Raw genomic sequence first — 22,083 nt, 5'->3', positions numbered from 1 at the left:
AAAACGAAAAACACAATCAATGAATTAAAGCTAACAAAAACAACAACAAGATTCCACGATATGGCGCAACAAGCACAAAAACAGTGAACTGTTGAAACATTCGGCAAATAATGGAGAAAAGGTCCTGAAACTCGCTCTTAATTATAATGACGGCACAAAAAAATATCACCGAGTGACATCGTGTAACTTGAGAAATAGTGCGCTAGATTTTGTGGAATGGGAATTATCCAAATCAAGTGACAAAAGTACCACTTTACTTTAGATTGTATGCATGCGTAAGGCTTAATGCGGGCTGAGTAATGTGCATGGAAAAGTTATGGAAGTAATACAATGCTCTATTTTTGTGCCATTTCTAACTAAATTGCAGAGGTGGGCATTTTACGAAATTTTGCTGGTCCGTCATCCGTCAGCAGCCAGGTTACCCGTCCGTCATTCGTCAGGCCGTCATTTTTCGTTACGAACTGTATTGTAATCGTCAGTCTGTCATTCCGTCAATCAGTCCGTCAATTAAGGTGTTAGTCCGTCAGAAGCCCAGTGGTCCGTCAGTCGGCCCCTCCAAAAAACGTCAGTGACGATCCGTCAGTCGTAACCCGGATGACGCGGTTCATGACGATTACACTGCTGGATGATAACCCCCTTCCGTCATTCGTCAGCCCGTCATTTTAAAAAGCTGCCCCGTCATTCGTCAATCCTTAGCAAAACGGGCGTCCCGTCAATGACGGACTGGTCCATCAGTCTGACGGAATGCCCACCTCGACTAAATAGTAACTCACGTTGCCATGTTGTCGTCACTCGCCGGCACGCGTCTGTTAGCTAACGTGGTCAAGCTGCCTTAAAAGTGGTGTTGTCGGTAGACTTAACCATTAAGCTGAGACACTGCTTTGGCTCTCTCTCCATATAGACATGGTGAATGGCTGGGGGGCCTTAAGCAGTGATTATAGTGTTGAGAAGTGGGAGCTGGGGGCCTCGGCTTCATTAGTCTGGTTAATCAGAGCCTTGCTCCAGGTTAAGCTCCGCGGCCTCCAGAGACGGGCAGATGAGCAGATAGCCGTGGCCAGCCTACAGTGCTCAGGTCTGGGCAACGGCAGCTCCCCTGGCCCCTGCCCACTCCAGACAGAAATCTATAACTCCCCCCTGGAGCGCGGCGTCAAGGCTCAGACTGCTGGACAACACTGACGGACGATGCATGGTAATAAGACACACGAAACGCACTGTCGCGCGCACACGCGCACGCGCGCGCGCGCGCACTTCCCACTGCTGCTGTTAGCAACCCTCAGTGTTTTTCTACACCGGTGCCCTAGTAGGGTGTTTAATACTGCGAAACCGGTGACCTTGGCCTCATAACTGATGCAATTCAACATCCGCGTGTTTAACTACCCCTGTCCGAGGAGAGCACCGATAACCAACTCAGCACAATGAGCGTATAATGACCACTGGGACAGTCGGTAACGCACACTCCCAAAGAAAGTCCCAAGGCGGAAGGGCCTCAGCTCGGCAGGGAGCCTCCTGAGAGTCGCATCCCAGCCGAAGCCAACATTGGCCGGCCTGCTCTCTCCGGGCGTCCCCTGTGAGCTCATTAGCGCCAATCATAACCACTTCCTTCGACGACGTTACGCCCGCCATCCATCGCCACGCGCAAATGACGCTCTCCATCAGGACTCCTTGCGCTTAGTGCGGGAATGCAGGTGTGTATTTGTGTTTAAAGGACGGGGAAGGTCAGAGAACCCCTGCAAATGGTTCCCAGCGGGCCTTGTGGGGGCGGGGGGGGCGTTGGGGACCCCTGAGTGGAGGTATTCAGGTGATGGAGTGGACGACAAGTGACCCAGATGGAGGGGCGCGTGATGAGAGAGCAAGTTGGAGAAAATCCGGTTTCCCGTTTTTTTGAAATGGCTGCAAACACAGGACGGACCCCTGAGGACCACCTAAATAGGACGAGACAACAAAGAATCCCGTCATCCTTATACTGAATAGATCTGTCCATCTATTGCTTTTTTTTTTTTTTTTCTCTCCTCATAATCAGCTTCTCATTACACCCTGTAGTCTTAATCAGACACTTGGCAACGCACACATTTGAACGCAACACCAATCATGTCAGTCACTCATGTAGCCCCTCTAGCCAAACATAACACACGGGACGTCACTCCCCCCATCTCTCCCTCCTGTCCATCAGCCTGCTTTTTTTTGGGTGTGAATCCCGAGAGGAGAAGTGTAACCTGTATCACCTCCTCTCTCGCAAACACTGTACACGCACGCGTGTCCCCGAGTGTGTATGGATAACGACCATTAGCATATTCATGATCATTGCCAGCCTCTTATTGTTTGCTCGCTCCATTAATCTTCATCTGCTGCCTGCCGACTGACAGCTCAATCTAACAGGATGTAAACGGCCGCTGCTTACACACACACACACACACACACACACACACGCACGCGCGCGCACACACTTACATAAAGCATACTTGAATCAACAGTCAAATGGGTATTGTCTTTTTGTAGCTCATTTTTTCACACACACACACACACACACCATGATTGACATCCACCAATGAGTGTTCGCCAGCTGTGTGGAGCAGCACCTGTGGTCTGTGAGAACCTCCTGGGCCACAGGTGCGCAGGGTGCGAATCTGTGTGGACCCAAAAAATGTACCAACACACACACACACACACACACACACACCTCAGGCCAACAATGAGGAGAAAACATGCATCGGTTTAAGAGGACAAAAAAAAGAATAATGCCATGTTAAACAGGTTGGGTGTGTGTGTGCGTGGCAGGCGGCGAGCGCTCTCAAATGTTAATGTGTTTGTTTAAAGCCGGCGTGACTGAGTGATTTGCGGCAGATTAACGGGCAAAATGAGCGCTGGGAGCCAGCCAAGTTCAACGGGAGGTCTGTTCTCCTGTCGCCTACGCCCTCCGCCACCCCCCACCGCCTTCTTCGGTATTACTCTGCCGTTTTTTTTTTTTTGCAGCCAGGGGAGACAGGATGTACAGGCATCTAACGTTGTGTTATAGATTCCCGGAGAAACACTCACAGGGCACAACATTAGGTATACTATAATAATAAAATAGTAGGTACACTATAATGCAGCCATGCAGACACAAACAGAAGACTTTCACTAACTGCAGTAATATTTGTCATTTTTTTCGCAGAGGATATAGAAAATTTGAGTATTATTACAGTCTGTCTACGTGTGTTGCTGCACTGTTTGTGTTCAAATATGCATTGCGTAAAGGTACCGCCACACAGATGCTATTTGTTAGCCCGTCTTTGGTATTTCCCATTTCATGTTAGTATTAAACTAGAGGACTTAAAGGCAAACTTATGTGGTTAGTAAAATACCAAACGAGGAATTATTTTTTTGTTTCATGTCTGGTTTGACAGTCTCAAAGTTTTGCTCACAAGTCACAACAAAAAACTGGCCGAACGACTGCTCGTATCGCGACAAGCTGAAGGCACCCGTGTTTATTTTCATTAATTGAGGTCGTTGTCTTCTCAGGGAAGGCTCGATCTTAACTGGAGTGTTCAGGTTGCCTTCGATGTTTCACCTCTCGTCACTACATCAGTTCATGCACAAAGAAACTTGACAGGACAGCCTGAGTGTTGGTGTGAAAAGCCAACTAGATATTTCTAGCTATCTTTATTTCTAACTATTTCAATCCATCTACAGTTATTGTATATTTATCATTTGGTTCGAGGCATGATCTAAACAGGATTGTTTTGACTCTTTTGGGATGAAAAATGACAGTCATTATGATACTTTGGAAAGTAGCCGCTGCCAGCCATGACAATCATTTATCATTTATAACAATGTTCGCGCAAAAATTAACTATGAATTACTATCGATTATTTCTATTTTGTTCTTATGTCAGGTTATACTGGGTGGGAGTTTTTGCTTTAAATTCCAAGTCAATTTACATCATTGTTATTCACAACAGAAAATAATGAGCAAGAAAAGTGTCTTACTAAAAAACAAAAACATCACGCAAATTATTTGATTATATTTTGTTGACGAAACAATCCTTTCACCGCTGTGTCCTGAGCTGTGACAGACATAATCAAGGACAGTTGTCTTGTGTCGGCGAAATGTCCAAGTGTTAAATAATGAAGTGAACTTTGACGCCTCATACCTGATAAGTAAAATGTATGCACTGGTAAATGAGAGTGTCAGCTCAGGAGATTTGATGTAGCGAGATAATACAGCAACAGACTAAAAAGGAAGAACATGCGCATCATTTTGTTTTTAATGGTAATGCACACTGGAAGCAGACTTCGTGGTGATGGAGACACAAAATAAGTGTCGATTTCATTTCACAGTGTCTGGTTGTTGCCTTCTTTGTTATACCGAATGCAAGTCCTTGTAAAATAAATACTTTTATGAATAAAGCGACTGCGAGGTAAATCTTCAAGCTATACGACGGTTTAAACCGCAACATACAAGCCAGCACGAGTCGTAACGTTTCTCCTTGCTGGGCCATAAAGCTATTTTTGCAGAGGCTCCACTATGTAAAATATTCCACTATCAGAGATCATAAATGGTTTATTGTGATCTTTCACAGAGCATAGACTTTTATTTCACGCCAGTAAATCATTCCCATGCAGCGTGATACCAGCATCTGAGACTGTTGGTCTTCGCGAGTGGAAGAGATGTGCGGTTTTAACGTTTATGGGCGGGAATTTAGTAGATTTCAACGGTTTACAGGAGCACTAAAGTGTGAAATGTATAAGTTACAAACATTTTGCGTTCAAAAAAAACAAAAAAAACACAGCTCTTAAAAGACGGGCTGTGAATACAAATAGAGATCAGCTTTTATTTTAGCACATTCCATCATTCAGGTTGTCATCCGGTTAGTGTTGTTACACCTCTTATATGTTGTGGAAGTGACTTTTCTCATATGTTTTGTATTTGTTCATCATCTAAAGCATGCATGTTTCATGGTTTTCAAAACACCTCATACAACAAACTAAATTAGCAACATTCCTATCTGTAATACAAGTGTAAAAAGATGTTGAAGACCCTTTAAAATGCATTCAGAGATTTGTTTCTGAATTCAGTCAACACATTCTAAGATGTTTGCTGAAAACATGCAAAGACTGAGAACTATGGAGTGGGCCTAAAAAAAAAACAAAAAAACTCCAACTTGACAGCTAGCGCGTTGACAGAGGCTTCATGCCAGGGGCGGAGCCACAACGTGGCTAATAGGTGGGCCCTGGAAAAATAAGGGTGGGCCTGAATATTTCTCTCACTGAGCACAATCCTCCTGTTCCGTCACATCGTATATTTAAAAAAATGACACACTGAATAATGTAGATTTCAGATCGTCCTCAGAAAACCACAATTATGCCATTCTTAATATTAAAAAAACATACAACAAAACACAAATTCAAAAATAATTGAATAGGTAATTTACTAAAAAATGTAAAGTATATAGTTTGTCATGAATCTCACTGGGTGGGCAGTCTGTCAATCTGGGTGGGCCTGTACATGCCCAGGCCCACCCATAGCTCCGCCCCTGCTTCAATTGGCGTGGATGCTCTAGAGCGCCTCATTGTTGTGATGTGGAAAAGCCTCACATGGGTGCAAACATGTAGTTAGATGAGAAACACCCACAGCGGCTCATAGCAGGAAGAACGGCTTGATTTTCAAGCCTAATTTCATATACTTAATTTCATAACCCTGGTGCATGGTCAATTACTCACTTTTTTTTTTCTTTTTAAACATACCTTGTTTCAAAATAAGCGCGATGCTAGAGTCTCATGTGACATTATGGCAAAGGTACATAAACTTGGAATAAGCACAGCAGATGCGCAGAGGCAAATCTCCTGAAGCTGGTTGAACTGGCTGAGCTTTCACATGGTATGCTAACGTGACCGAGGTTTTTACACTGTAGTTTTGAGGCGTATTTTTACCGAAAACCTGGTTTGGAATTCCAAATTGTACGCTCTGCAGTGTACTGTATTGTGCTAAACGGTCAAGACTCTAAGCTGAATGCTCCACAACAACTCACAAATGTTCTCAACATGATTTGTGAAGTTATGCCCTTTAATTATTAGACTCTAACTGGGTTTGTGTTATTTCCAGCTAGTCGAAACACAGAGGAGACAATAAAAGATTGTTAATTTTCCCTTTAGAAGACGACCTCATTCGTAATAATGAAACATGTGTGCTGCTCGAAGCACCTTTTCACTAACTTGCAGGGTGTTTAGTCTTTTCTGGGCCATGAGTCCATGACCTGGTTAATAAAGTGGGCGCAAGAATTAATGTAGTAACCCTGTAGTTCTCATCATCATCATCATCTTCATTTAGCCCATGATTAACTCCCAATCATCGCGTGTGATTAAAAGTCAGAGTAAAAATACTCCGCACATATTTAATAGTCCAACACTAACAAGGGGAGCAGGTCCCAGAGTGTCAACACAACAGATACAGAGCCACGAGTCGCACATACGTCTTCTCCTTTCTTTGCCCGAAAACGCCCCTGACCATTTCTGGCCTATCAACCGCACATGTTGGAATTAGAAAAGCAAGCCTGCGGTCTCATTAATTAATTAAACGGTGAGCGCCAGTGGCAGCTAGGTGCTGGTTATCGCTGTCACTCAGACACGCCGTGATCTCAAGACGAAACTCACCACAGGGCAGCAGGAGGCCAGGCGGGCACACGCACGCCCTCGCTATCTGCTCCTCCACTTTGACTTTCTTCTTCAAAATTCATTCTTTGCGCACTTATTTCCCCACTAAAAGTTTGTCTATATTGTGTAATATTGTTTTCCTCTGAGTATGGTCATCTACTTAAACTAGGACTGATTTAAATTGGCCATACGTTCTTCAATGAATTAAAACAAACAAACTACTAGTACTAGCTAAACTACTAAAGCAATACAGACAAACGTGTAAAGTTGAATGCACCTGAGGTTGTACGTTTTGGAATTCAACCTTCATTTTGGAAATACATATGGCCTTGTCATCGTGTACGACTACACAAGGTTTGGTGTGTCTTGCTTTTTTGGGGGATTTTTATGTTATTGTTGATGCTCCAATGGAAGACAATGTGTTGATGACCATGAAATTGACAATGGAATTCATTGCAAGTGGTGCTTCTCCGTCCTGGCTGCTCAGTACAATATGGATAAGTTGACAAGAATGATAATAGAAGGAGAATATTTGAGTGGATCCTGGCATATTCACGTTTCAGGACCCGTGGATTCTCATGTTCGCATTTTTTTTTTCACCATTTAAAAAAAATACAAACAATTCTGTATTTTCTGGACTATAAGCCGCACCGTTATGTAAGACGCATCCAGGCTTTTTTTTTTTTAATCACGGGGGAAAAAAAAAAAAAGTTATATAAGGCGCACCTATCTAGATTGAAAAATTTGATATTTACTGCATTTACAAAACGATTTTGAACTGTACACGTATGTACCTGGACAGATTCTTCCCTAGCAGTGCCTTTTAACACGGCAGCAACTTTGCTGATTAAAACGGAACAGAACCAAGAGAAAATAACCAGTTCTTATCTTCATTTTACTTCCCGCTGCCGCTTCCAACGTCTCACCATAGATTCATTGACGCTAAACTAGCGTGCAGCAGCACGGTTTCCTTCCTGGATAGCAAGATCGACAGCCTTCAACTTAAAACTTCGTGTGGGTTCCATGATTCAGGGTCGAGGATTCGAAAATAATTACCGGTAACTGTTCGTAATTTGTCGTCTGTGTTCTATCCGCTAAAGAAAAAGTATCGTATTCTTTATTGCATTGATTTTTTTTCGTAGTTTTGATTCTAATTCCGGTTAGAGCGCCCCTAGCGGTGGAAGAAAAACTTTTATATTAGCCACATGGTTCAAAACATAGGAAAAAAGTAGCAGCTTATACTCCGGAAAATAAGGTATTTGTTTTCTTGGTGGGAGGGGGCACTCTCGCCCATATTCATGGAACATGTATATTGAATGTTTTTCTTGAAGAATTTTGGGTGTTTAATCCCCCCAACGCATTTCAATGTGTGTCGATTATATGTGGATTTTTTGCTATTGGCAGGGGATAGGGCTGTTCTTTAGTTAGAAACAATTTATACTTAACTTTTATGTGCAATACGTTACAATAATATTAAATACTGTATATGTTTTATAAACAATATTTTTACAACAAAAAGCAAGGTGGCGGTCAGTACGCTTCAAATTAAATAATGTCATAGATTAATAAGTAACATATTAAACAGTCTATCTGCTGGCTGCATCAGTCAAGGCTATCTTGAAATAATGAAGGCGTGTCATATGGTCAACAAAATGATTACAGCATTAAATAATCATCTTTAGTTGCCCTCAGCTGATGCACCATGGATCAACGGAGAACTTGGGCCAGCGCTCTCTCGCAAATGCAATGGCAACAGGTGTGCCTTTATCTCTTTGTCTGATTCAATCAATTAGTTTGGAATAATTCTTTCACGCTATTATTTTTACACCTTTTATCATAAACCAAGTGTACATTCCTTCTCCTTTGAATTCTTTTCCCTCTGCAGGTCGATAAAAGTGTGTCCACGGCAGAGATTGGAGACCTGATAGAATTTGTGCACCCGTGGTTGGGGGTGTCTCGATGGGGAGTTTATATGGGACAAGGTCATGTGATTCATTTTGGAGTGGGAGGTAAGAGAGGGAAAAAAAAAAAATCATAATTGCTGTTGTGGTGACCACATTCTGCGTAAAGTAACAGTGGGACAAGACTTGCCTTTTTTTCCTTCTCCTTCGATCCAAAGACGAGAACATGACTCAGAAAGCGTGCCGCAGCCTCATGCAGCAGATGCTGCCCAGGTCGAAAGGTGACGGTTTCCTGAAGAAGACCACCATCACCTCACAGCCCATCGTTGACATCAGAGTGCCTGCGGGAACTCGCATCCGGGTCAACAACGACAAGCACCACCTGGTTCCGTCCATAATGGAGCAGATGATGCATCGCTGTCAGACTTTCCTGCACCAGGAGTTTAAATACGACCTGATCAACTTCAACAGCGAGCACTTCGCCACGTTTGTTCGCTACGGCCGAGCCGTGTGCACGCAGGTTGGTTTGAGGCACGCCGGTGGCCAGCATTCACAACACTGGTGGTAGTCGGTCACGCTAACAGAAGCCGTTTAAAACCGGCCTATAGGCGATTACTATTTGAAGTACCACATATATTATTAAACTGTTATACGAGAAGAAAGAAAAGTTACTAACCACGGTAAAAAAAATAAAAAAAAATGTTAGTCAACCTTTGATTAAGTTATTACAGGATTTAATATACATGTCCATTTCAGCCCAGTAAACTATTTTTTTTTTTTTAGTGAACCACAAAAACAGGGCGCGATTGTCAGCGGATTGCAACAAAGAGAGGAAATGGCAAATCCTAAGAGAAAGTGTGAATATTTTGTGAGGGTGTTGGGCAGGATCGGTTACCCCATTTCAATGAATACATCAATGCTTTCGGTGACAGGGACTCTTCTCACTTTGCTTTCTAGCCACAGGTACAGGTAAAATTCTGAATAGAGTTAAAGGGGAGCAATTGTTTGGAAAAAGAAAATCGCTTTTTGACATATTAAAACAGTTCGACCTAACAGCGGTAGGCTTATGCATGAGTAAAATATGTGGTCACATCTTGTGCCTCTAATTTGCAAGAAACCACTACGCCCAAGGAAAAATAACCAATCAGAGGCAGATGTTACTAATATAGGTGTACCACACAGCCTCACAAAAAATGAAACTTCAAACCACCAATATCATTTAGTCTTTTTCTCTAAGCACAAGGTCTACTTTAAAAAAAAAAAAAATGTATAGGTACATAATTTACTTTCATGCACTATTGTTCCCATACATTGTATTTTGGCTAGTTGATTATTTGATATCTATCGGCATTGTATTCTTTTTTAAAGAAAATTGCTATTTCAGGTTGATATTTTTTGTTTGTTTTTGCAGATTCCCTTTCAGAAAATGAACGGAGATCACGTCAACACGACCGAAACTCTCGAACTGATAATGCAGCAGCGTATGGAGACGGAAACATAAGCTCTCACATCTGCTTATTCCTCATACTAACAAGCACCATAAAAGCTTTTACTGCGCGACGTGGATTTCAAATATGCGCCGACAGTAAAGGACATACTTGGTCGGCTCGCCAAACCCCAATAAAGGCGGACAAAACTTTGCAACAAAGCGGCTCGAGAAACTTTTGTGTGTCGTCTAGTTTATTAAGACTTGTGGAATGTCAATAAGAACATCTCTATACAGTAGAAGGGTGGAGGAGGCCGTTGCGCAGACACAGTGACCTTCTGCTATTCTCCTCCTTGATAATGACCCAGACAGCGGCATACTGCCCACCAGCCAGACCTCTAATGAAGCCAAACACTCTCTATCATCTGCTAATAACCTCCGTGCAGCAGCAAGAGTCAGGGACCGGGGCCGGCGTCTTTGGAAGAAAAGCTCTGGCCAGACAGGAAGTGGAGGAAAGCATCCCGTTTATTGATTTAGGACCGCGTGTACTGATGATAACCGCCTTCCTCCGCTAATAAAGATGACCAAAAGGGGGGAAGAAACATTTCACTGTATTAATCAATATTTTGGGTTGCCGCGCGGCGACACGTATAAAGACCAGCCTAGTATGGAAACATTTTTATTTTCTTCATAATTGGCACAGAAGGCTGTCCCTCGGCAACGCTTCCGATGGAACGCTGATTAACTGTCCTCTTAAATCCGTGCAACGCCGCAACCGCCTCATAGTTCACCCCACAGTCAGGTGGCCACTTCCCAAAACAAAATAAAACAAATGTTCGGTCTTGTCACTGGCTAAGGTCGACCACGTATCGGTGCAGCTGCTGTGTGAAGGCCTGAAGAGAGAACTTATCTTGCACCCTCTTCCTGCCAGCTTGTCCCATGTCCCTGCGGAGCTGCGGCTCCACCACCAGCCTCTCCATGGCCTTCGAGAAGGCCTCCGCCGTGGGCTCGCACAGGAAGCCCGTCTCGCCGTCCGCCACGCTCTCCAGGGGCCCCCCGGAGTTCACGGCGATAACCGGGCAGCAGCAGTACATGGCCTCGACGGGAACGATCCCAAAATGCTCCCTGCTGGGCGTATACAGCGCCGCGTGGCTGCCCCGCAGCAGCGCCACCTTGACCGAGTCCGAGGGGGAGCGTAAGAAAGTCACGCCGTCCTCCAAGTGGAGCTGCGCCGCCAGCGCTTTCAGCTCGGCGTAGTGCTCCACGTTCTCGCTGACTCGCTCGTCGTAGCCCCCCGCCACCACAAGGTGAACGCCCGCTCTCCGGCCCGGAGGGAGCGCGCTCCTCAGCGCCGCCAGGGCCCGCAGGGCCAGGCCCAGGTTCTTCTTTCGCTCGTATCGGTTGAGCGAGAGGAACAGGTGGGAGGTTCCCTCGGGGAGCAGCCCCCACAGGCCCTCCGTTTCAGTGGGCGGCTGGTCAAATGTGCGCGTGTTGAGGGAGGGATAGAGGACGTCTGTCTGGACCTCTTTGAGACTCTGAAAGGTCTCCCTGAAGACTCCTGCGGTGAACTGGCTGTTTACCAGAATCTACATGCAAGTAGAATTACATCAGGAGGTCCAAACGAGGTAATATTTGCGAGAGTACAGTGGTACCTTGACTAGCGAGTGTCCACAACTTACACTTTTTCAAGTTACGAGCTTGCTCGATTTTTTTCGATTTTTTCAAAATTTGAGCCGCAAACAAGCTTCAGATACGCCGCTGCTTTTAAGTCAAGCACGCAAATACAAAATGAGAACACGCACAAGGAGCCGCAGTGGGGCAAAACTAATGTCCAACCGTTCACATGCAGATGAACCGGCCTACTAGACTTCAGCTTCTGACCTGACTAACTAGGAAAAACCTCAACACACGAATATTGTGAAGTGTGTGTGACTTTTGGCTTGATTATACTTTATAAAACCAAACTACTTGTAAAACAACATGACCTTTTATTATGTTCAATTAGGTATTTATACATTGCAGTGACCCCCACAGGGGAAAGAATGGGTCCGGGCCACAAACAGTGAAAATCCGCATATAATTGAGGGAATTGAATTGAAAAAACAATAATAATACCAATTTAATACTAAATAAATACGCAGGGATGAACCGCCAATAAGCATTTTCCACGCACAAAAAAACTAGGTTGCCCCCACCCACGCAATAAATAAATAATTTAACATTCAAAAATTTATTTTAAAATATTGAAAAAATTCACAGGTGAATCGATTGCTGTCCGTATGTCGGGGGCAACTTTACAGTGCTAACTTTCTTTCTTAGAAATATGTAACAAAAACATTTTTTTTTTATTTGGGGAGGGAGGGGGTGTTGAAAGGGATTAATGGCTATTCAGTTCATTTTATGAAGCGACCTAATTTAATATATACAGTATCTAAACTGAGTTCTGCGATTCGTCAAGGTACCACTGTAGTTTAGTTAGTTAGTCAGGTTAGTTAGTTAGTAAGTAAGTAGGAATATCAAAAATCACCATTCCAGACTTCCCTTTTAGGTCCAGTAGATGAAATTGTGGTGAAAAACTTTTGGTATCCAATCTATAGCGTACATTACTGCTATCTACAGGACTAGCGTCATTTAACAGGTCAGAGTGTTTGGCTTTTGGGAAGGTGGGAAATATACTAAGCCATTCAAAATTATTGTGTAGAGGACATTATTCAGGTATTAATTGCGCGCAATGATTTGGTAATCTACCCCTTTTTAATTCATTCATTCTCCCTTTTAATTGTCGGCACACACTTTAGTGTGCAGTACCGTTCTGCTTCAGTTAGACCTTAACGGGGAAGTCAACCCAAATATATTTTGAAGCTGAGCTTCAGAAAACAATTCAACAGGGGAATTGTCCGGACATGTGCAGCCAGCGATGTATTTGTTTGTCTTTATTGTACATTTCTGTTCATTTTTTACGAATGTTAAACTTTTAAACAGTTTTGACGGTCTGTCGTCTGTAAAGGACGTCTGTGGAGACAGAGCCATTAAATTCATCAGTGAAAAAGGAGCTACGGTGTCATGTAATATATCCCGGGAAGGAGTGATACAGGCCTTATTTTAAGTTTCGGGTACTTGTACCAGCCACCGATACTTAAGCAAAAAAGAAAAATCTGCCATTGAGTAAGTCCTCCTCGTCAGTAGTTGGCGTTATACTGTGGCTGACTGACACATCGATGAATAATCATCTCCATCAGAAAGAAAGGTTTTGTAATCAAAAGTACTAGCAGTATCGGTACTCTGTATCGGTGAGTACTTAGAGAGTGAATACTCGTACTGGCATCGGTCTGAAAAAAAGTGGTATCGAACATCCCTACTTATTTTAGTCATACTATACCTGCTATTGTTTATTCATTTTCACCTCAACATCAAACGAAAATCATGTTTAAGAGGTGCATGTCATTGTATATAATTGTTGGTATCACGCTCACATAAATTATTAAATCAGTAGGGTGCCTTGTCGGCATCATAACTCAAAATGTAATGGCTAAATTAACCAAAAATGCAGCAACAAGATTCATAATCGCCTGAGGGGGAGCAGTTGTTCATTCTTGAGTCATGAGCTGATGGTACTTTCAGCACCAGCGCGAGATTGCCGTTTGAAAAATATTACAGGTGATTTAACAATAAAATCACAACATCAAATGAAAAGGAAAATTATACTACTGTATTAACATTAACATTAACGGCAACTAGCAAATCCATGCTATTTCATCAAATCCTTCAGCTGTGCATTGCATTTCGAGATAAATGTCCAATATCAGCATACAGACATTTCCCAAGAGGTATCTACAGCTACAGTCTTACTTAACTTATTGAAAGCTAAATTACTTATACATTACATAATACTTTTATATGTTACATTTGTTTGTTGTTTTATTTAGTTTAGAAATTTGGCACGTGCGGTTTTGGTATATCGAAGTTGTATTCTTTTACAAGAAATTACATATTGTAATCTGAATTTCAAAAAAATACGAGCGAGAGAAGTCGGAGTGTGTGACCCTCAGGCCTTTATGTACCATATCAGCCATGCCAGTGGTGCGCTCCTCCAGAAAGTCAATGGGAGCGCGGTAAAGCTTCTTGAGGGCTGATTTCCTTTGCGTGAGCAGCTGGTCCGGGAAGTGACAGTAGAATAAAACCTTCTTTCTGTGACGAGACAGCCTCAACACTGGAATACACACTGACACCTTGGGTGGGATTTAAAAATAAACATAATCATTTACTTATAACCCTATGCGAAACTCAAGAAACACTTTCCAAGCCCCATTCACAGAAAAATTACAATGGCCTGCTCAACTGGATAAGGGTGAAATAAGGCTCCGAAGGTGACTGCGCTAGGTGATGTTAAACATGGATCTTGCTTCTTCAGATGAGTGTCACGGAAAAGCTAAACAAGTTCAAATAAAAATGTCGCGCACCTGATCACAGAAAACGACATCATACTCCAGCCCGCTGAGGAAAACCAAATAGACAGCCACGTAGATCATTCTCAGGTAAGCACACACGGCATGGAGGTAACCAAAAACACTGTTGGGCAGCCAGTCACCCACACAAACCTGTTGGAAGTGGAGGAGGAAGAAATAATGAATGCAGAACTAAAAACGAACATTTTATACACATGATTAACTGAAGGCTCGCTTACAACTGGGAGGTCTGGGTCAAGGGTCTCAGAGAAACAGTGGCTTGGGTCATAGTGGGCAGTCCAGATCTGGACATTACATCCCTTAGATTTAAGGGCGACAGCAGCGTCAACAACCAGACGCTCCGCTCCACCTATACCGAGGTCAGGATGCAGGAACACCACCCGCACCATCCTGGACATGCATTGACAGATACAGAATAAGAGCAATGACTTGATTTAAATTAAAATATTTAAAAATGATCAAGTCTTTAGGATATATTGGTCAATTATTTTCATTAAAAGTCACCCTAAATAAGTAAAATGTATCGCAGCAGTCTTGTCAACAACCTTGGACAACCCTATGGTTTAACAATAAGTCTTTTAAGTTAGCATGACACGTGTCCTACCTGACGTGCCCCCTGCTGCAACTAAACGGATGAACAATTAACAGAGGTAGGGGCATATATTTCATTTGGTTATTTCCACAACGTTGTATCAGAAACACAATAATGTTTTACAATGAGAAAAATGGACTCCCTCTGAAGCTTAAAGCTTATAAATAGGGGTCCAACACATCACCACCTAATAATGTATTACAGCTCTACCATATCCAAGTTCATTTATATACGGTTAGCAAAAGCTTGCAGTGCAAGGCAAGCGCCTCACAGTTTATAAGAAAAAGGGCATACAAATCATAATTTCCGGTATGTATGTGTCAATAACATGAACAACCACAGCTATAGTTATGCTATGCAACGTAAATAAAAACACAAATGTCATCAATGACAGGACAATGCACTAATATTAGCCTGCATGCATTACTGAAAACAACCAAAACGAAAATTATGTATAATATACATACGTGATGATTTTAAAAGCGAACACTGCGGCCACAAACCCGTTAACGTATGCATTAAATACACACACTAAAGCGTTTACCTTCTGTTATCTTCTCCAACTTTTAAGACCTATGCGCTTTTCGCTGCTTCTGTCAGAACTTCTGGCAAGAAACACAGGCACACCGCCGCCATCCTGGCTCTAAATTCACACACGATACAACAAGCTGAACTTCCGGCTCGCGCCAAAATGGCGCTAGTTTCCCTATTGACAATCATTCGTCCCGTAGAAGACACGTCACCCAGAATAGAGGGGAGATTCTTATTTAGCCTTATGTATAAAACATTATTGACAATATTATAAAAAGCATAATAAAGCATAAAATATTTTTTACATTGTGTAATAGTATAAAAACATGAATATAGATTAGTGTGGTCTGTTAAAAGGTTTCTCTTGTTTATGTTGAACGTTTATTTATCGACAGGCATCTTTTTAGAAACCCACAGGGGTCCTTGGATTTTGCAGTCGTGTCCTTTTTAGACAAGCGTCAGCTTTGTGGGTCCCTTCTCAAGTTTTGGCCATTCCAATCAGAACTGACAGTGACAACCGGTCTTTGGACGTGGACATCACCGTTGAGAGAGAACCTCGGGGACCCAGCTCGCACCAACACAAATAAAACAAAATGGTAAGACAATATCATGCACTTGTAGTTGTCCCGCGGAAAGGAAGCGACGCAATGAAAACATATCCACGTTTTGCTATCTGTTAGCACGCCAGCTAGCCTTAGCTTGACGTTTGTATACGTGGCTTACCCACCAACAAATAATCACTTCAATTAAGCACCAATTAACACTAAGAATAAATAGTGAAATACACATGATACATATGCAAGAGGCTTTTTCTGTATGAAACTATTTAATGGGTTTAGCACTACTCAGCCTTCTAATGTTTGCAGCTTTTCTTTTTAAACAGTTTTTCCCTTCCAATGAGAGTGATGGATTGCATAGTAAATTGGTTGGTGTAACTCTCTTTTTCTCAGCCTGGACCAGCAGTAAGTGCAACCAGTGTGGGGGCGTCTAGCCGCTCCCCCAGCAAGACAGTGGCCCCGCGTGCAGCAGGATCCACAGTCAGACAGAGGTACACACTCAAGCTCTCAATAATGGCCTCAAGTTCGACTCAATAATAGCTGAATAGTACCCACATGAATCATAACGACAACGTGAGTGGACGTTGAAGCAGAGATCCGAGCGGGAGGGTAATGGTGAAAATGAGACAAAGTTGGAATCTGTAGTAGAAACCTTATTGAGTGTCACATTGAGCTGTTATTTAAGCGTGAATGGAACAGTAGTCATCTTCTGCAGAAACACTAATTTTCAAAGACCCATGACTGACCCCCACAACCCCCTAGGTGATGAAATGCACAATGGCCAGACGCCCTTTTTACCAACCTCAGTATATCTTATATCTATTTACTAGTAGATTAAAACACCAGATAGATGTTTTCCACTTCAGGCGTTAACAGACTTTGTTGTTGATTATCAGCCATGACGATCAGCATCTTCATGAATAGCTTTTTCATTTCCATCACATGTTGCACTGAAGACTTAAACTCATTACCATTACTAACAGGCATGGCTTTGTTTCTCGTTTTATTTAATCAGGCTGCTTAATTACAAAATTGTTTTAAGGACACACTACAAGGGGAAACTCAGATTACATGATGTAAATTGTAACACTTGCTCTAAGTGGGAAAGAAAAAGAGACAAAAGGTAACGTTCAGAGGGAAAAGTCATGTATTGAATTTTTATATCGAATTGATTTTTTTTTTTTTAAAGCATACAAAAATTATCCTTATGTGACAAAACAATATTAATTTTATGAATGTTGTAAAAAAAAAAAGGTGCAATGATTAATGGACAACTAATTTAATTTTGATAATTGTTTAGAAAATCTGATCTTTGATTGTTACATCTTTTATTCTTTTAAAATCAAGACATATTTGGTAGAAATACTACAACTTTGTTCTCTGAAACGTAATGGTTTTTTTTGGGTCACGATTTCACCCCCCCAACAATTAGCCAATAATTAACAAATTCTGCCAGGATATGTAAACGCAACAAATGAGCACAACTGTACTAATGTGTTGTTCATTTGTGTGTTCCACAGGAAAGCAACCAGCAGCGGTACCCGCAGTGGTGGCAGGACCACTGGGTCGGCCGGTACCGGTGGAATGTGGCGCTTTTACACCGAGGACTCGCCGGGTCTCAAAGTGTAAGTATATTCTCATATAAGCTCCAGTATGCAAAACACCTTCATCTGTAATGTTTAATGCATCACCTGGGGTGGAAATTAGTCAGAAAAGTCTGATAACTTCCCATCTATCCTGCGCCATGCTCCCTCCCCATTAGTAAGGGGGGGGGACATCCCATCTCCTGGTCGCATGCGGCAATTGATCGATGGCGCCGCGCTGCTTATCGAGTGTGTGTCTTGGGCGTGGAAGGAGGGCACACTCCTCGTATGCCGCTGTATATCGAGTGCGCATTTGTTCCCGCGTTAGACGCCGCTTGCGGAGCTTCATTAAAGGATCCACTCTGAAAGGTCAACTCAATTACAGCCTTCTGAGAGGGGAGGGGAGGGGAGGCGGCGAGGGATGGAGGAGGCGGTTGGCATGGCGATGCACCCCCCCCCCCCATCCCCAGTCCCCCACCCGGTCCCTCCTTCAGAGTTGAGAGCCCCTCCTGGTGTCAGCGGCTCATCAATAAAATGAGCCAGCCCGGCTCGAAGACTGTGCGGCGCACTTGAAACCTAATGAGAAACCATTTCAAAGTTGCAGGAGGACACATTTGTTTGCGTGTTCGCCACTTTACCAAAGACGCGGTCAACTTGCACTTTGAGGGTGTACACTTCTGTTTAGTTGCCGAGGTCACGTTCAAGTCATCGGCTTGGCAGGAGATGAGTGATTCAGAAAAGTATCTGAGTTGGCATACAATATTTGTACAATTTAGCATTGTGAAATGATTACCAATCAATTAAGGGCTAGTACACGATGGCTCCTTCAGTGCAATGCAGGCAAACCGTCAAACGCGATACATTGTGATGCTGGTTGACTACCAAGTTGTTCCAATTTCCAAACCAGTTTACTTATAATGTACATGTCAAGTACATTAATTTGTTCCAAGCTGGCACCTATGTAAAACCATAAATAACCTTCCAGCTAATGGTTTAAGAAACCTTGCTAAAATAAGTTAGCCAATGCATAGTGACACTACAATAAAGTAAAACTAATCACAAGGTGACTTTTTGACCACACCCTGTCTGGCTCTCTTGGACTCGGTTCTCGTATAGAATTGCACAGGTGAGGCAAGGTGAAGATGACAAATAATTGCAGCTTGCAAGTGCATATGTCAAATGGGAAATTGTGAGAATGATTCTGAGCAGGTTGTCTTTCTTAGCAGGAATTAGCCGCTTTTTAAAAACTTGCTTCCTTTCTGGTCGAAGCCATATTGGCTTAAGCAGTGCACCATCCATTAACTATGATGGACAAGATGTGTTGTGAGTTACTGTGTAATAATACTATTGATGCCTTTTGTGTTTCCTGACAGTGGCCCAGTGCCTGTGTTGGTGATGAGTCTGCTCTTCATCGCCTCCGTCTTCATGCTTCACATCTGGGGTAAATATACCCGCTCTTAAGCCGCCAGCCCAACGGCTTGCTAGCCCGTACCTCGCCTTCTTAACACATCGGACCAGGACCAAACCCCAGACGAGCCCCTGCAACTTTGCCAGCCACCTGTACAAAGCGTGCAAACTGGATTTTTTTATGTAAGACGTTTTCAGCACTCGCGCTGTCATCCAAGTGCCGTTTGTTTCAAATGCAAGGAAAATGCTCAATGCAGCGCTCAAGGACAATTCAGTTCACTTCAGGCTACCCCAAATGCCAGAAATGCATTTTTTTGGAGAGCAATGATTTTTGTTGTTGTTGTAAATCTTGTTGATTTAAAATTAATAATACAAAGGAGCTATGAATTCCATAATCCGTGAAAGAAAATACATGAAATCCTGAACAAAAAAAAGTAATGTACTTAACATGATGTTCAAAAGGGATAGTAAAACAAAACAAAAAGTCTCTAGTTTATTTTCTGTCATTTGTTCAGTTCAAAGTCATCATACAACATGAAATAGAAGGGGGAAAATGTTGATCGTACAGGACACATGAAATTTGTACAAAATGTGATTTTTATTGTACAATTAAAAAAGGAACAAAAACAAAGTGTGGTTTTCCTTTGATTAATTTGGTTGCATTCCAAGCTGAATGTATTCAGCCACAGTGACAACGACGTAGCGCTCAAATTCCCCTAAAGTGACTACGGCTTGCTTAAAGGCATAATTCTTGTCATTCCATTCCAAATGTTTGTTGTAGCTTCCTGACAGATGTAGAAAATGTAAAATGCATCTAAAATGCACAGCCAACATACAGGTGAGAAAAAAATAACACCAATGAATGTTGATAAATGCCTTTTCCAAACACTTTTGCTATTTGACCCTCACAGTCACAATCCAACAGAACGTTGCTGTTTATTTTGAATTATTCATTTTTTGAGCATGTAAACAAAAGATAAAAAAAAGAAAAAATACATATCTTAGTTCAGTGCAGTTTATATGTTCAAAGGGAGTAGGAAGAAGTAGAAAAACGTATCTAGTCCTACCCCTTGTTCTCTATAAATGATAAAAACATGTTAATACACAAGTAGGTTATTCATTTATCCCAAATAAAAACATTATTTGAGCTGAGGAGTTCTGTCCCCTTTGACCTTTTAGAAAACACCCTAAAAAAATCCCCTAAAAGTCATGGTTCTGCGTTTACGAGCCAGTTTAGAAACAAATGTCTGTTTATAATTTCATGATGGCTTAATCAATGGCTTGTTTGAAGTTTTTAAGTACAGTATACCTCACTGTTTGTACTTTCACCTCCTGAGGGGGGCACTGCAGACTTCTCTGAATCTCACTGAGCCACCATTAGACACATTGATTTGTATTTTTTTTAATTTTTTTTTCAATTATACTGACTCCAGTGACTCGTAAACTGTTTCGTCATGTTCAAATGGACATAAAACCCCATCGGTATCTATTAGTCATTCATCATAAAAAAAAAAATAAAAAAAGTGATTCACAATCAGTGACTACTAGAACTAACCTAAACTAAATGTCTTCACGGGTACACAACCTAAAACGGCTTCCGATTTTCCCACAGACATTTTGAGTGATTGCGAGAATTTCAACGATGCTTAAGTGTTGTTTTGCCATCGTAAAGGCGGTAGAAGGCAAACCTGCATCACCAGGTTAGCAGTATGTTGAATATGAACCCACCAGCTGTCACGGCATGTGCATGAGTGCGCGCTGGGCGCGCGCGCGCGCGCTTGTTGCTTGTCTTCAACGTACTGTAGCTCTTGGGCCCTGTTGATTAATTCATTCAGTTGCTATGGCTCTGCTTTCCCAGAGGCCTCCGGTGTTCGTGGCAAACTCGGCCGCTATCCTGCCACACAACGCTCCCTCTCGTCCCCCTGTCTCCATATACACGTTGACACACACACACACACACTGAACTCCACGGCCCAATGCACGGTGGCACAACACGGCGCTGAGCCAGAATAATTCAACGTGTCAATTAAATATGGAGGAGCTGTGGCTAAGCTATCCCTCCGTGCTACGACGGACTGCAGGCTGCACGTGGAGAGCTGCGACCTGTCGTCGTAAACTCCCAACCACATCGCCAATGCTGCATTAGTGGTTGAAATCGAATTTAGGAAGCAAGTTCCTCAAGCTCTTTCAGCAAGTCACACAAGATATCAAGAGTTAAAATGGAGAGTTGTGCAAGTTGATGTAAATAGTGGTCAACCGTTTTGTTTTGTTTTTTTACAATTAGGCCTATGTCAAAAATGTTACTCAGAACATTCTAAAGGTAAAAGGTATGATGTGACAGTTTCTATTTCCAATCTCCTTATTAAAGGGATAGGATGGGGGAGCATCATAAAATTGATTGTGATCCATCATAGAGGCATTGGTTACTTGAAACTAGTATTGAAAGTTGTCTACGTTCCTCAGGTTCTGGTTGCCTCATTATTTAGTCTGGTGTGCAATACTGCAAGATTTGGTATCGATCCGAAAGCAAATACACAGGAGCAACCCAGTATCGCTGGTACAGATAATTTATAATAATGAAGTTGGATGAATCATCAGATTGATGAAGTTGGATGAATCATCTAATTACCCGTAATCTAATTAATAACTCAATGAATTATGACCTTTGAAGTGTTTCATCCCCTTTGAATTGTTAATTAGTTAAAAATAAAGACAGCCTTTGGACAAATGTTATGCGTAAATAGAAAATGCTAACGTACTTTTGTTCAGAATTATATCAGTAAAAAAAAAAAGAGTGACCACTACACTGACGGATGAAAACCCACTTCTGTCATTCGTCAATTGTCAGCAAAACAGGCATCCATCAGTGACAGTCCATCAGTCTGACGGAATTGCCCACCTCTGCCAATATATTAATAAGACGTCAAATTTATAAGGCACTTTTCTAAGCACTAAGAGACACATACAAAACAGAACAAAAATAAAGTCCAC

General features: G+C 42.3%; 3 protein-coding genes across 4 annotated transcripts; 2 read left to right on the top strand and 1 right to left on the bottom strand.

Moving 5' to 3' along the window:
* Positions 1 to 8,331: 8,331 nt before the first annotated feature.
* Positions 8,332 to 10,031, top strand: LOC147143684 (phospholipase A and acyltransferase 4-like). The gene is made up of 4 exons (XM_086037140.1): positions 8,332 to 8,385; positions 8,515 to 8,638; positions 8,749 to 9,050; positions 9,942 to 10,031. Exons 1-4 carry the CDS (start codon positions 8,332 to 8,334, stop codon positions 10,029 to 10,031), a joined length of 570 nt encoding a protein of 189 aa, XP_085893266.1.
* Positions 10,032 to 10,463: 432 nt separating this feature from the next.
* On the bottom strand, positions 10,464 to 15,706 carry alg2 (ALG2 alpha-1,3/1,6-mannosyltransferase). Of its 2 annotated transcripts, none has more exons than XM_086037139.1 (5): positions 15,559 to 15,706; positions 14,641 to 14,812; positions 14,417 to 14,554; positions 14,018 to 14,185; positions 10,464 to 11,542 (listed from the first exon to the last, which is right to left on the bottom strand). In XM_086037139.1, exons 2-5 carry the CDS (start codon positions 14,809 to 14,811, stop codon positions 10,802 to 10,804), a joined length of 1,218 nt encoding a protein of 405 aa, XP_085893265.1. In that variant the 5' UTR covers position 14,812; positions 15,559 to 15,706; the 3' UTR covers positions 10,464 to 10,801. The 2 variants fall into 2 exon arrangements, with proteins under 2 accessions (XP_085893265.1, XP_085893264.1); XM_086037138.1 differs by lacking the exon at positions 15,559 to 15,706 and adding an exon at positions 15,482 to 15,558.
* A 266-nt stretch (positions 15,707 to 15,972) lies between these two features.
* sec61b (SEC61 translocon subunit beta) lies at positions 15,973 to 19,723 on the top strand. Its single transcript, XM_086037141.1, has 4 exons — positions 15,973 to 16,141; positions 16,496 to 16,593; positions 17,623 to 17,727; positions 19,059 to 19,723. The coding sequence occupies exons 1-4, from the start codon at positions 16,139 to 16,141 to the stop codon at positions 19,144 to 19,146; spliced, it is 294 nt and encodes a 97-aa protein (XP_085893267.1). The 5' UTR covers positions 15,973 to 16,138; the 3' UTR covers positions 19,147 to 19,723.
* Positions 19,724 to 22,083: the final 2,360 nt, after the last annotated feature.

The sequence above is a fragment of the Filicampus tigris genome, chromosome 8 (assembly GCF_054856515.1).
Source record: "Filicampus tigris isolate MCC_2025a chromosome 8, RoL_Ftig_1.0, whole genome shotgun sequence".
NCBI classification, from domain to species: domain Eukaryota; kingdom Metazoa; phylum Chordata; class Actinopteri; order Syngnathiformes; family Syngnathidae; genus Filicampus; species Filicampus tigris.
This window is presented reverse-complemented; position numbering and strand designations above follow the sequence as displayed.